Source organism: Mus pahari, chromosome 1 (assembly GCF_900095145.1).
Source record: "Mus pahari chromosome 1, PAHARI_EIJ_v1.1, whole genome shotgun sequence".
In the NCBI taxonomy this organism is placed as follows: Eukaryota; Metazoa; Chordata; class Mammalia; order Rodentia; family Muridae; genus Mus; species Mus pahari.
In genome coordinates, this window is record NC_034590.1 from 18,783,279 (window position 1) to 18,798,274 (window position 14,996).

Genomic DNA, 14,996 nt, shown 5'->3' on the forward strand with positions numbered 1-14,996 from the left:
CCCTGGGCAGTCCTGGTGGAAGCTTTGGCTGGAAGGTGAACCAGCGATGTCAAGGCCTGTCTAGCCTCACAGTGCCCCCACCATGATTCTGACTGACCCTGGACTGCAGAAGAGCCTTCCCTACGGGCACATTCTGTACCAATGTCCACTGTGACCCTTGTTCACAGGGCAGGCAGACAGAGCAAGGCAGGGCTCAAGGTACACTGTGGTTTGGGGGACTTGCAGTCTGTCTCCTAGGGACCCTGAATATCCTCCTGTGCTAGATGCTGAGCTAGGTGCGTTGTGTGACCCTAGGCAAATTGTTTGACCTCTGAACCCCTGTATGGTAAAAGGTGGGACTGCATGGTCACTGAATCTTAGCTAGACTTGGGGCTCCAAGCTCAACGCTCATCCTAGCCATGGGTGTGATGTTTCCCTTCCAAACCCATTGGTGCCAGGAGCAGTCACCCAGGCCTCCTGGGAGCGCCTTCACCACCAGCTTCAGCTGGGCGATCTCCAGAGCCTCCCACAGTGTACTGTCTGAGCATTTCTTCTCTGGGTCCAGGTTGAATCTGGGGAGAGGCACAGAGAGCTCAGGGTTCACCTTCATCCCCAAAGCAGCGATGGAGAATCTGGTGCTGAGAGGGGAAGTGAGGGAAGTATTTGGAAGATGGAGGTGGGGGAGCCACAAATGCCGGCTTATGCCTAATAAGGAAGGCTGTGACAGAGACCATCCTCGGGAGACTCTGCCCCACGTCATGTGCAGAGAGCAGAGCTGGCCTGGGGCTGGGGCGGGAGGGGTTCGGGGTCTCACCTGATGGTGCCGCTGAAGAGGACAGGGTCCTGTAGGATGATGGACAGGCGTGAGCGGAGCGTGTGCAGCGGCAGCTTGGCGATGTCGATGCCGTCAATGATGATGCGCCCTGTAGAGAGATGATGTCACAGGTCAAGGGCCACCAGGTGGGGGTGGTGCCGGGACGGGCTCAGCCTGGGACGTGGATCCCAGTGAGGCTACGGAAAGGCCGCTGGGTATCTTGGGTCTTGCCTGGTAGCCGTGGGCACACGTATTGCGTGTGTGACAGCTAACACACAAATCACCTTCGAACATGTCCACCATTCGGAAAAAGGCGAGAGAGAAGGAGGACTTCCCACTCCCTGTGCGGCCGCAGATCCCAATCTGAAAGCAGAGAAGCAGGCGCGTCGCTGTGGCCCTGGGGTGTGCACAGGTGTGGGGGTCACAGCGCCTCCTCCAGTCTCCGTCTCCTGACCAGCTTCTCTTTGGCCAGGCTCATTGAGCTTGTTTCCTTGGTGGGTTCAGAGAGGGCTCTCTCGGCAACCCCAGAGTAGAGTACAAGCGTAGGTGGCTAGTGGCACAGGCCTTGGTACAGGTCTGCAGGGAAGACCCTCATCCTGTTTGGTAGTTGTCAGGCCCTGGTGTGCTTCTGTGGGCAAGTGTATGGCGGGACTCCGTGGGACCGTGAGTGCGCCATGAGGGCCTGCGTTTGAGTTCTCCACCTGCTGTAGGGCCACGCCAGATCCCACTGCTTCCCCCGTTCTTGAGTCCCAACAGAAATTTGCATAAAGAACTGATACAGAGACTGAAATAGTGGCGCCGAAGGGCCGGGGTGGAAGAGACAGGCAGGGGCAGATATTCCCCAAGGCAGAGGGACAGAGAGACAAAGGCCGAGAAAGAGGGATGTGTCAGAGATGGGCTGAATGAGGGATGTGAGGACCCAGAGTGCTGGACAGCGGCAGCCGCGTCCCTCTCTGCCTGAGTCCTCTGCTCTCAAGAGGATACAGCAGGGAGAGCCAGGGAAAGAGCCTGGCAAAGCTCTCTAAACCAAGGGAGTCCTAGATGACTGTCTCTGCGGTGGATGGGGCTGGGGGTAGGGAGAGGGCCGCGGCCTGCCGTTGCCCACCCGACGGGCTCCCAGCCCAGCTGACCTTCTGTCCTGGGGAGATGAGGGCATTGACGTGTTTCAGCACGGGCTTCAGGGAGCTGTCATAGCGCACACTCAGGTTTTGAATTTGGATCTTCCCTTGGTCTGGCCAGTTCTTGGGGATCAATGACGGTGCTGAGGGCCAGGCTGGGGGTCAGCCACCAGGCACAGGCCACCCCGGCATCCAGAAAGGTCGCCGGCCCCCACCGGGGATACCCCCTGCAGGGTCTCACCTAGGAGCCCCTCATAGCTCTCTGCCTCAGTTTTCAGGAGCGTGTGGATGCGCTTCACAGCCCCCAACTGGATCTCCATGTCTGCCAGGTTCCTCACCATCCAGTTGAGGTAGTTGGAGACCTGCGTGGAGTGTGGGGAGGCAGCCAATCACAATGTCTTAGAAGTGCCCATTTCCCCCTTAGCCTTCATGATGGCTCTCCTAACTCTGGGGTGGATTAGGAGCCCCTGTGAGCCTTTTGCTGCCCACCCACTGCCTGGGGACAGGGGAAACCTGGAGCCATGATGGGGTTACAGTGGCTCCTTATCCATCACCTGTTTGCTATCCAGCCAGGCAAGCCTAGGTGGGGGCGCACCATCTCTCCCACATCTCATTGAGGAAACTGCCCCGATGCCCGAGAGCAGCATCTGAGTCCCCGTGCCCCACCTCCCAGCACTCACTCACCATCAAGGCATAGGTGAGGCCCAGGCCCACCAGACCAGCAGAGAGCTCCCTGTGCAGGGAGTTGGAGATGGAGGTGGCGGCTGCGATGAGTACCACGCATGCTCCGATGTACTCCTGAGGAAGGAGAGCAGCTGGCCCGGGCTGTTGTGGGTCAGAGCCACAGGCACCTCATCCTGCCTCAGCCAGCCTGAGCTCCAGCCCACACTCACACAGCCGCCACACACGAGGCTGGCAGAAGCTGAGGTCCGGGAGCTCATGTCCCTCCAAGGTTATGCACCCTACTCTCCAAGGAAGGGTGCTTCACCAGCCCGCCCCATGAGCCCTTGTGTGCATATCACACGCCCACTGCTGGCACGTATTGTCACACGCCCACTGCTGGCACGTATTGCCACCTTCCTCCTCCTCATTCTGACAGGATCTATAGACCTTAAACTTTACATCCTTCTGCTGCTATCCCCAGAGTGCAGGGATTATAGACATGATGTGGGAATCAAACCCATGGCTTTGGGCATACTAGGCAAGGACTCTCTCAGCCGAGCTACACTCCTAGTCCCAACCTCCACCGTTCTTAATGTCTCCATCCTGTACACTCTCCCACTCTCCGTGTTCCTCGAACACCCCTGGGATGTATGGGGTGAAGATGCAGGTTAGATGTGGGAAGACTACCAGGGCTGGAGGACAGGAAGGCTCTGGGTCCCCATTACCAGCTCTCCCCTCTTCTGTCCTGCATCTATGTTTGCCCCATGTTCCAGCTCCTCGCTCCCGATCAGACCCCCGTCCCGGGACCCACTGTGGGGGTGCCACTTGCCATGCGGACTTCCAGCCACCTGTTGGCTGCCGTGAGGAAGAGGGAGGCGATGTTGTTGGAGTCTGTGTATTCCAGGAGCTTCTGCTGGAACCGGGTCTCGTACCTGGAGGATGAGCAGGATGTGGAGGAAGAGGGAGGGACTTACAGCGGGCTCTCAGCAGCTCCCAAACAGGCCAGCTCTTGGGTTGATCACAAATGTGGTCCCTGCCTCTGTCCACCTCTCTCCTGCTTCATCTAGGGCTTCCTTGGTTTAGAGAGCTTTGTCCTTCTTTACCAGGGTACATCAGATCCTGAACAGCCTGTCTGGTTTTCTTACTACCAGGTGTCAGCTTAGCTTTCTTTCTACAGCAGTGTGTGCCCCTCAGAACATCAATGGTGTCTGGTATTACTTCCTCAGTAGCATTATCTTCTGCCACTCATTACGCAGTAGCCTCCCCATCCCTTTTGGGCCATGGCGTCATCCTCCGCCCCCAAACACTTGCATTCTTTCCAGCACCTGGTGGCTTTCTCCCTTGATCTTTATAAATCTGCTCCCTTCTCAGCCTCCAGGCCTGACCTTAACTGCACCTGCTCAGAAACATTTTCCCCACCTCCCCCTTTCCCTCCAGTGGCCATCCCTTAAGTCTGTAACACACTCTCTCTCTGCAGCTTGTTAGCTGCTGAGAATCTGCTCAAACGTTCACTTCTCTAGCCATTTATGATCCACCTCAATACAGACTGGGGCATGTGTGAGCGTAGGAAGTGCATCTGCCTGGCTCCCAGAGCTTGACACCATCATAAAAATCTCAATGGAAGAAACACAGTGACCCTCCTAGCTTGGCCAACTCCAGCAGGTAGGACTTAGCTGGACAAGGATCTCTGGGCTTTCTGTCCCACCCCCAGGCCCTTGTCACATTTCTCTTGCACCACTATCCACAGACCTGCCTCCTCTGAGGTCTGGACTCCTCTGTCATCTCCTTCAGACCCTGCTGGCATCAGCCAGGCCCTGAGATGGCATGGAAGTACTTGCTTAATGATGAACAAAGGGACCAATGAAAAGCCATCTTGACACTAAACTAAGGGTGGGGACACCAAATCCAGGGACTCAGAGGGACCCCATGCCATGTTGGGCATGCGCTTCTTACCTCTGAGGCTGTTTGTTTTGCTTGAATCATTTCTGGGCAGAGGACATGCATCCGAGGATGCTACAAAGCATCTCTAAGGTGTGGTGGGGGAGTATGTGCTGCACAGACAAGTGGTGGATGTGTGGGTGTGGGTGTGGCGGGTCTGAGGTGAGTGTGAATCTCAGCATGAGAAGGGCTCGAGGACGTGCATGCTGACGTATGTGTGTGTGTGTGCTTGAGAGAAGGTGAGGGTGAGTGTATGGGAGTCTGAGGGCCTGTGTGCACACCATCAAAGTAGAGGCAGTTGACACATGTGCCAGGGGACTGGGAAAGAGCTGCATAGCCGTGCAAACCCAGACTGGCATCCAGGGACCATGAGCATGCTGGGATCAAGATGGTTTCTTCAAGGGCAAAATGGCGACATTGATGTCAGCATGACTGGAGAGCCTGTGAGCTACACCAAGCCCAGTATAGGGCACCACTGTGGGAACTGCTGTTCCTGTCCACCCTCATGCCTTCAACACACTTCCACTGTATCACTGTCCACAGCCCTGCCTCCTCTGAGGGCGGGGTGGGGAGGTGCGGAGCTTCACAGCCACTTTCCCCAGACTTGGCTCTGAGAAGTGCATGCTTAGTGGATGATGAATGCTGAACAGCAGCCTTGACCCCACTGCCCAGTGCAGAGCAGTCGGGCTTAAGCTCACACCTATGTCACGTGGCTGTTGCGAGGGTGACTGCTAATAACTCCTATGTGACATTTAGCCCTTGGCACTCCACCAGTGTGAAATCAATGAGGGCTAGTTAACTTCCACCAGGGTAGACCCCGGGGCTCAAGCCAGCAAATTAGGCACGTTTAGCAGTGAGTAAAAGTCTTTTCAAATTTATGAATCCTTCAGCATGATGGGGGTGGGGAGGTGGGGAACAAGGCCCTTGGCTGACCACAGGCTTGTTCGGAGCCCTGGCCTTGCTCTGAGGCTAAGAGACTAAGCTGGAATCTGCTCAGAAGCCTAGCCCACTTACGAAAGTCAGTCTGCAGTGCCAGGCCTCGCCCAAGGGCTCTGGACACCAGTTTTAAAACTTAGAGCAGAGGCTAGGCCCAAAGCTAGAACAACCCAGGGTGGCTGGGAGCGAAGTCTGGAGCCTTGTGCTGGATTTCAGGGCTTCTGCGAGGAGAGGTTCAGGCTTGTGAGGGGTAGGGGGGTATCCAGGGAATATAGCCTGGGCTAAGGCACAGCTCTGTTCTGGTTTCCTCAGATGACATCTGAGAGGTGAATTCCCACAGGCGCACTTGCCCCAGGAGCGAGTATGGTCTGTGCCTAAACCCAGGGCACCTCTCCTAAGGCTGATCTGGGACTTAGTGGTAGAGGAAGAGATGAAGGTCTTGGGCCCTAGGCTGAGCCCTAAGCCCTTGGGTTGCTCCTGACACAGGGCTTGGTGTCACATGGTGATTGTCATGCAGCTGTGCCGTTCTAAAAATAACCTGTTGTCCCGCTCTGGGTTAGCTTTGAGATGAGAAGCCAGTGTCGTGGGTCAGGGGGTCTCTGGTCTGGCTAGGAGGGGCCTGAGGCTCCAGGCCATCCAACCACTTCCTGGTTGTGAGAACGGGGGTCTTCTCTACTCCCCATTACCGGATGCTCCCCGCCCAATACCTCCACTGAAGGAGGTGACAAGGTGCCAGGGGCACTGAACTTTCAGAAACTCCTCAGGGTGAGAGAACTCTTGCTTTGAGCCATAGTTTCTGTAACTCTTCCTCTAAGGAGCCTTCCCAGACTGCTTCCCTTCTGTGCTCCCAAAGCCTTATCCCCAGGTCTAGTAAAGCAACAGTCATATGGCCTTGGGGACTGATAATACTTCTGGGGACATGTGACACATCCCCAGTGCCTGGCACTGGCTCAGTACAGGAGGAGCTCAGTGGTTATCAGATGGGTGAGTGGGCTCAAATCCGCGCTTTGTGGGGGGCATTTCCCAGAGAGATTTCGTGACTGCTCAGTGCCTCAGTTTCCCCATCTGTGCAGTGGGAACAATTCATGCTCAGCACTTAGAGTCCCAGTGCAGAGTGAGCATCCCATTTGGTGTTTGGTGACATTAGCCTCGGAAGGCCTTGGGGTTGGCTCCAGGTGTTAGGGCCTTTCTGGTGTGGACGGATTTGTCCCAGCCTGGTTTCTTGTTATGTCCCACCTTACTTCTGAGGCCCTCAGCTTGTCTGCAAGGCTAGGGTTTCACATCTGGAGTCCACATGGCCTGTCCCTGCTAGTGGACATTGTGCAGGCCTAAGGCGTGACTGAGGCACGCTTTGGGTCCTTTGAAGTCATCCTACCTGTGAGCCTGAGGCTCACCACCCTCCATGCCACTCCCACCTCGGGGGACTCTGGGCTTGTACCTGAAGGCACGGATGGTGGTGAGTCCTTCCACGGTTTCGGCAAAGTGTGAGAGCAGAGGGAGCTGCGTTGTGTCATCCAGCTGCTGCAGGTCCCTGTAGGAGCAGAGTGGTTAGGACGGCAGCTTGTGCTCAGCCTCAGCCGGGATGCACCAGGCTGAGCAGCTTCATCTCTGTCAGTCTCCATTTCTCGCTTGCTGAGGCCGCAACACCGGGATGCTCCTGGGCGTGCCAAAGAGAATGCTTATGTGGAATGCTTCAACAGAGCCGGATAACCATCCTGGGAAATGTCCACCTCACAGCTGGCACTGAGATAGGGGTGGTGTGTGTGTGTGTGTGTGTGTGTGTGTGTGTATGTATGTATGTATATGTGTCCACTTCACAGGTTATATAAGACAGCGGTCAAAGGAACAGAAAGGCCAGATTCTCAGTTCCTTGTTGCCTAAGAACCACAGCGGGCCTCAGGGCATCCTTGGCCAGGATCCTGGGTGGGGAGAGTAGGCTACAGGTTTCCATGGCAACAAGGGGCCTCTTGCTCCCCACAGCCACATATCATATGCCAGGTAGGCCAGCTGGAAAACAAGAAGCAGTGTTCCTAGACACTGTTGCAAGAGCCAGATATCAGAGGAATGGGGCGAACATGCCCTCCTTGGCAGAGAGGTGAAGTTTGCAGGACAGCTTGTACCACGGTGTATATACCACAGTATGTTTGAAAAGACATTGCCATTTTGCTAATGCCAATGCAGAGTGTCCCCCCCCCCCCGCCCCCAGGGTGCCTGGAGCTTCTGGGCCATTCAAACAAAAAGCCATTTATATCAACGTTGAGTCTTCCAGGCAGGCAATTAGGATATAAAGTGCATTTAAACGTAATGATCATCGTTGTCAGGCAGTATTTTGTTTCTTTATCAACTGTAAGCACTCAGGAAAGGTACTTAGCCTTTACGACCATGACCTGAAGTATAACAGCAGTACATTGTGTATCACAAATAAGGACCCATGCTTACAGGGCCGAAGCATAGGTTTCATGTTGTGAAATGTTGTGATAATTTATGTTATAGATCAAAATAGAACGCATATACACAGACACATATATGTGTGTGCAAACGTGTGTTCATGATAGGCAAGTGTTCTGTCCGAGCTATAACTCACTCCTCCTAGGCTTGGTTCTACCTCGCTGTTTTCAAAATGATAATTATGAATCAGGATCTGATTTAATGATGGTTGTAATTGGCAGTTTGAGTAACTATGGCCTAGAGGGTCATTTAAGTTTTCATTCTAATTTTTTGAATCAATGAGTTTAACAGAATCACTCTTAGGAAGAACTCTCTAGAGAATATATTAGAATACTTTGAGTAGGAAACATGTGTGCATGTGTATGTGTGTGTGAGCGTGTGCGTATGTGTGTGTGTGTATGTGTGTGNNTGTGTGACTGTGTGTGTGTATGTGTGAGCATGTGTGTGCATATGTGTGTATGTGCGTGTGTGTATGTGTGTGAGTGTGAGCGTGTACATATGTGTGAGTGTGTATTTGTATGAGCGTGTGTGTGTGTGTGTGTGTGTGTGTGAGAGAGAGAGAGAGAGAGAGAGAGAGAGAGAGAGAGAGAGAGAGATTGTGTGATGAGTCTCAATCACACAAGAGTAAATATGATCCATGAGAGTGTCTGCAGGAGCCTCAGTGCAGTCGAGGTTCCCAGTCATGTTCTGCACCCCTGTGGACTTACAAGCGAGCTAATTCATCACACCTCTCCTGTTAGGTGCCATCTGTCCCTGCCCCGACCCCCAATGGAGACCAGTGCTGATTCCTAAGTCAGTTTGGCTCCTGGGATCACACAGTCCTCATGGGAAGCATTTGGGACAAATGAATGGAGGGCACAATAATGTTACCCCTGCCTTAGCAATCCCGCTCCTGACACATCTCCCCAGGGAGCAACTGAGGTATGAACTGTAGAGCATGCGCCTACAGATGAGACATTAGGATGGGCATCTCCCCCATTTCTATCGGTTATTTCTAGTTTCATTTTTTGAGATGCATGGCTATCACTTTTATAATAATGAGTCTGGCAAGTGTACCAAACCGCCATCGCAAAGGACCTTCTATCCCTGCTCCTATACCCCTGTATCCCTGCTCCTACACCCCTGCATCCCTGCTCCTACACCCCTGTATCCCTGCTCCTACACCCCTGCATCCCTGCTCCTACACCCCTACATGCCTGCTCCTACACCCCTGCATCCCTGCTCCTACACCCCTGCATCCCTGNCCTGCTCCTACACCCCTGCATCCCTGCTCCTACACCCCTGCATCCCTGCTCCTACACCCTTACATGCCTGCTCCTACACCCCTGCATCCCTGCTCCTACACCCCTGCATCCCTGCTCCTACACCCCTGCATCCCTGCTCCTACACCCCTGCATCCCTGTTCCTACACCCCTGCCCGCCCGCCTGCCAGACAAGAAATGCCGTGTCACCTGGACGCCACTCGGAAGTACTTTTGGATGAAGTAGCACACCACGGCTAGGGGTAAGAGGGCCACGAGGAACACAGGTGTGACATAGGAGATGACAGTCAAGGCGGAGACACAGAGTAGGGTGGATCGACTCAGACACTCCAGCGTGGACGGGATGTGCTGGGGACGAGGGGGAGACAGTGGGGATGTTGCTATGTTAGACTCTTTGGAGTACCATCTGCCGCCATGTTTGTCTCTCACTTTATTCTAGACTCATGTGTATCTGTCTGGCTGCCCTGCAAACTCTCTGGGGGCAGGAATCCAGACTCTGTTTTCTCACCATCTAGTAAGATGTCAGTAAAGGAGATAAGTTGAGCCCATGTGAATGTTCAGAATATTCTGGAACCTTTCTAAGTGAGCCAGTGGAATCTTCAAACAGCCTTCAGTCTTAGGAAAGCTCTCAGGGGAGGCTGCAGACCCCAAGGCAGTGTCGGTCAGAGCAGAACACTTGGGCTTCCCACTCAGGGACACTGGGCTCCCCACTCAGGGACACTGGGCTCCCCACTCAGGGATACTGGGCTCCCCACTCAGGGACACTGGGCTCCCCATTCAGGGATACTGGGCTCCCCACTCAGGGACACTGGGCTCCCCACTCAGGGACACTGGGCTCCTTACAAAGGGCCTTGCACATCTATGTGGAGGCTAGCCTCTAAGAGGAAAAGCTCCCAGGCTCTCAGGCCAGCATGGCAGTCAGTCAGTACAGGGTCAATGGGCCAGCATGGCAGTCAGTCAGTACCTGGTCAATGGTGTTACAGTCAGATGAAAATCTGTTCAGGATACTCCCCAGGGGCGTGGTCTCAAAGAACCTAAGAGGCAAGCAGAACCATTAGTTATTGACTGAAACGAGGGCAGCTATTTGCTTGATTTAAATATTTCTAGAACCATCTGTGGGTCTCACTTCCTAGGAGCAGTTGCTTTTGTGGGTCTGCAAATATCTGGCTTGCATCTTTGAGAATTCCTGCAGCCACTCAAAAGGGTATTGGTCTCCATTTAGCCTTCCTGACTCACAGGCTCACTGTGACCACTGAGAGCCTGCTTGGCTTCACTCTCTTGGCAACTGTTCCCTTGAGACACAGAGCCCTCTCCCAGGAGAGCTGTTCCCTGGGGACATTCTGTCAACTGGATGACAGTGAGAAGCTATGCCAGCTGTCAGCACTCTGGCTGGGACCTGGAGTTGGCCCAACCCTGCCAGAGAGCCTCTGAACTTCTGACTGGGGGCACATAGAGGGTAAGTTAACCCGGCCACCATGTCCCCCAGCCACAGAGACTGCAAAGCTGGAGAGGGAAAGAGTAGCCAGGCAGAGTGGTAGCTATGAGGTAAAGTTATGGAGGTCTGGAAGCCATGAGGCCGGGTAGCCAGCATGCCTATGTGGTTCCAAATCAGTCTGACCAGCCAGTTGGGCATGATGTTAAAGCCTCTCATCACCTGGCATCTCATTAGGGTGATTTGAACAGTTAATCCTACCCCCCAGTGTCAGAAAATGCAGTCTGTGGAGGGAGTGGGGGAGAGGAGGCAGTGGAACTTGTGGGCAGAGAGAATATATCACCTAGGGAAGGAAATTAAGCCTTATCAGAAGCTCATAGATGCTCATGTTGAAGGCTGATGGGACCGTCCGATGAGCCAGCCATGTAAGATGTTCACAGGGGTCTGCTGGGCAAATGCCAGTTCTCCCTGCTTCTTGTATAAGGACACTTACACACACACACACACACATACACACACACACACACACACACACACACACACACACGAATCACCCCCACAAGCCTGTGACAGAGGGGGGATTTAAGACGCAGAGCATAGCAACCTGCCCTGCTGTGGTTGGGTCTGGGGTACCTCATGGGGGCCAGGATGATGCGATTGAGCAGGCTGCGGTGCAGCCTCTTGGCCACCTTCAGACCTGTCCACTCCACAGTGACAGAGGTGACAAGGCACAGTGCGATTCCCAGGCTGCAGAGCACGGTGAATACCATGGCATAGACAGACTGGTCCAGAGCACATTCCTAAGCGGGAAGAACAAGTGTGTCCTGTGGCTGTGTGTGGGTTCAGCCTTCCCCCCATCCTCTCCACCAGCCCTGTCACGGGCTGCAGGTGTACCTGGCTGAGGGAGCAGTTCCTGGTGGCAGGGTTCGGGACCAGGGCACTGTCCGTCCACTTGGCCAGCCAGTAATCAATGGCCACCAAGACCATGTGCTTGAGCAGCTGGGAGAAGACTAGCAGGGACAGGAGCAGGACGCCGGCAGAGGACAAATACTTAGTGCAGGCTCGCCACGGGATCTTGGCTCGCTGATGCAGCACCGAGGATAAGTTGTCATCATCCTCGCTCTCGGCCGCCTCCTCTGCAGGTTGCAAGAACCCACCCTGAAGCTTCACAGATCGCAACCCTCTGAAGGTGAGCCAGGGGACATCTTATTCCCACTTACAGACGGGAAAACATATAGAGAGAAAGACGCCTAAACAAACCATACTGCTCGACCACGTCCAGAAACCCTGGGACTTCAGTTTCTCTCTGTGTGATGGCTAATACTGTCAACCAGAATCACCCATAAGGCAAACCTCTGGGCAAACAGAGAGAGGAGTTATCTACAATAGGTTACTTAAGGTGGGCAGACCTGCCCACCGTGGGCGGCGCCATTCCATAAGCTGGGGTCCTAAACTGAAAAAAAAAAAAAAAAAAAAGGAGAAAGTGGGCTGAACCGTCATGGCCCTCTGATTCCTGAGGACACAGTGACCGTCTCCAGTCACCATCCCTTCCATGCCACCATTAGACCATATCCCTGCAAACCCAAACAGACTTTTCCTAAGGTAGCTTCTTGTCAGTCGTTTGACATAGCAATAAGGAAAGCAACTAGCACATCGTGGGTGTTAACTGCGCCCCCAGGCTAGTGGTCGTACCTTCCTCCTCATCCTCATCCAGCAGAAGGCCATCTCTTGAGGACATGGCACGGGGCAGGCCCTGAGACGGCTCTGGGGCTTTTCTCTCCATGACTGTCTCCTGGAAGACATATGGAGCCTGGCCAATGTCTTCTTCCCACAGTGTGCTTGTGGGAAGGTAGAGGTTAGGAGCCACTACCCTAGTGATGACTGGCTTACAGGCTGTTTCTATCTCAGGGCAGGCACACATGGGCACACACTCATCTTACCAGAATTAACTTCTCTCTGTCAACTAAAGGCACCCCAGTATCTCAGAGGAGTATACTCCTGTTGTGTGCGGGAAGAAGCCTAGCTTTGAACTTCCCACCCTCCTGCCTCAGCCTCCCAGTGCTGGGATTACAAGTGTGCACGGCCACACCCATGTCTCCCCTGTTCTTGGTCTCTGAGATTCAAGCAACTCGGGTGGTCGCATGACCATAGACTGGCTAATCCTCACACCCCGCCATCATGGCTGTGACGATCCAGTCAGGGTTAGCACGTGACCAGACTGAAGTGTGAAAAGCTTTCTGTGGTTGCAGAAAGGAATCCCAGGGCTGCTGAGACAGCACTGCTGCCCCGGAATGGGGCTGATTTGAGAGCAGTGAAGCAAAGCGACAGAGAGAAACAGAATCCTGGTGGCAAAATCCTGGGACCTTTTGGTTTCGTGAACTGACAATTCCTTACCTTGGCCCTTTCCTTTGTTTAGCTAGCTTGAGCTGATTCTGGAGCCTTTCAACTACATGGCACGTGTGCGCACCTGATTCTGTCCTGGGTCCCTGCACAGGGGCCAGCTTTTCCCTTTGCCTCTGTATAACTCTACTCTGTCATTTGGAGACTTTCTGGGGGAGCGTGGGGGTGGAGAAGGGGTGAGAGCAGGCAGGCAGGCAAGCCTAGAAGCAGAATCTGAACTCGGAACCAGAATCCAGGGGCGGCTGTGTGACCCCCTATGTTCTTACCTTCTCCAGCTCTTGGTCTTGCCGGTTCATGAGGGTCTTCCAATGCTCAAAGAGCTGGCACTCAGACCTCTGGAAGTCCTTGAGCGTCCCCTCCCTCTGAATGGTGCCATCCTTCATAGCAATGATCTGCCAGGGCAGCCAGGAAACAGGTTTGGCTCCCTTAGAGGAGTCTGAGACAGGGGTGTAGCATCTTTCATGCTCTATCAATAGCTACCTTAATCCACTGCCTGTGTGGTCTGGCAACCCACTCTCGCCAAACACCACCCTCAGTGGGTGTCTTTGCAGAGCTAATGAGCGGCCCTTGGCTAGCACGGTAGGTTACCCACAGGACCCCATCAGCATCAGTTTCCATATGCTGAGCAGGCCATTTGTATGTTGTCCTGAGCTATACCTGATGGTAGAGTCTATCAGTTGGTGGTAACACGCTTGTTAATCCAAGCAGGTATGGCTGCACCCTTTTGGAATCCAGCAAATGCTGTATTTGAAGCATCCAATGACACCACCATATATAGCTGCCATGAACCGGCTCCCATCCCATCTTGGGGTCCTGTGCACAGGTACCTCAAGGAACCAGGCACCTCCATGTCTGCCTTACTGGACTCGGGGTCGTTCTGAACTACAACCACCTTGCATTCTGAAGTCGCTTTACCTGTTTTAATAGCATTCAGAATTTTTTTCTTCTTCTGGTGTTTATCATAGTGGAGGAGGTTCACATTCCACATGGAAGATTTATTTTGAGAGGAATTAATTAACAGGCCTATTTGGCTCAGCCTTAAAGATCAGAGAGGGTCTCAGACTGTGGCTGCTGTCCAGGGACATTTTGGATTAGGAGTAGGCAGGTGTAGATTTCCAAAGGCTCATCGTCTTTATCTTAGCACTAAGTGATCCCCAAATGAGACGGAGAGAAGTATGTCTCTACCTATTGAAGAACAGGGTTAGTTCTTCTGTTGGTCAGCATGGGGTTCACAGCACCATGTTCTCTGGGAGTGCTTTTGTGTACAGGACTACTGCCTCTGTTCCCACATCTTCCATACAACAGAGGCTCCAACCCACTCATCCCCAAAGGCCAGAGGCTCAGAGTCGGCTCTCCCATCTAAACAGATCATACACAGCCAGGGGGAGCAAGCAGGACAGGGCCATCTAGATGGTAAGAACTGAATGTCTACTTTTCCTCAGATTGTCTGGTGCTCCTCTAACGTACACCAGAAGGGAACCAAGGCAGGCTGGGAATGTCTGCAGGCCTGAGCCACACCAAGATGCTGGACTACAAGTATTTCTTGGGCTGCACAAAACCACGTAGGACTGGCGTCTTGTGCTGTGGCTATCAGCCTTTGCTTCTGGGTCATATGACTGATTCTTTTGAAGAACACACACACACACACACACACACACAGCTCCATAGTCTGTCCTCTGAGGCTCCTCACCCAGTCAGCATGAGGCAGGTACTGTAGCTTGTGGGTCACCAAGACCACTGTCCTCTTGTCATCCCGGAGCAGCTCGAGGATGCCGGCCTGCATCAGGTGGTCACTCAGATGGACATCCAGTGCTGAGAAGGGGTCATCCTGAGAAAGAGGAGGTAGAGGCAGGCTTGTAGGGAATGGCCGAGGTAAGCTGAACTCTCGAGAGTTCTAATGAAGCCAATCTAGGTATTGACGAAGGTTGGCTACAAGGCCTTGGACCACCTGCCTAACTTCTCTGGGGCTCAAATGTCTCAGTTATTTAAACAGACCTTAACAATTCG

General features: G+C 53.6%; 1 protein-coding gene across 2 annotated transcripts in view; it reads right to left on the reverse strand.

Annotated features, from left to right (window-relative positions):
* The window catches only part of Abcc8 (ATP binding cassette subfamily C member 8), a 72,772-nt gene that overhangs the window by 1,633 nt on the left and 56,143 nt on the right, over positions 1 to 14,996 (reverse strand). For both annotated transcript variants that reach the window (XM_021197796.1, XM_021197813.2), the window contains exons 22-36: positions 14,680 to 14,817; positions 13,256 to 13,381; positions 12,282 to 12,381; positions 11,484 to 11,725; positions 11,223 to 11,389; positions 10,122 to 10,191; positions 9,348 to 9,505; positions 6,887 to 6,979; positions 3,404 to 3,506; positions 2,596 to 2,709; positions 2,153 to 2,273; positions 1,924 to 2,054; positions 1,078 to 1,156; positions 794 to 902; positions 448 to 551 (exon numbers count right to left, since the gene is read on the reverse strand). In XM_021197796.1, the coding sequence (XP_021053455.1) occupies positions 448 to 551; positions 794 to 902; positions 1,078 to 1,156; positions 1,924 to 2,054; positions 2,153 to 2,273; positions 2,596 to 2,709; positions 3,404 to 3,506; positions 6,887 to 6,979; positions 9,348 to 9,505; positions 10,122 to 10,191; positions 11,223 to 11,389; positions 11,484 to 11,725; positions 12,282 to 12,381; positions 13,256 to 13,381; positions 14,680 to 14,817 (1,855 nt within the window). The remainder of the gene's footprint in view (positions 1 to 447; positions 552 to 793; positions 903 to 1,077; positions 1,157 to 1,923; positions 2,055 to 2,152; positions 2,274 to 2,595; positions 2,710 to 3,403; positions 3,507 to 6,886; positions 6,980 to 9,347; positions 9,506 to 10,121; positions 10,192 to 11,222; positions 11,390 to 11,483; positions 11,726 to 12,281; positions 12,382 to 13,255; positions 13,382 to 14,679; positions 14,818 to 14,996) is intronic.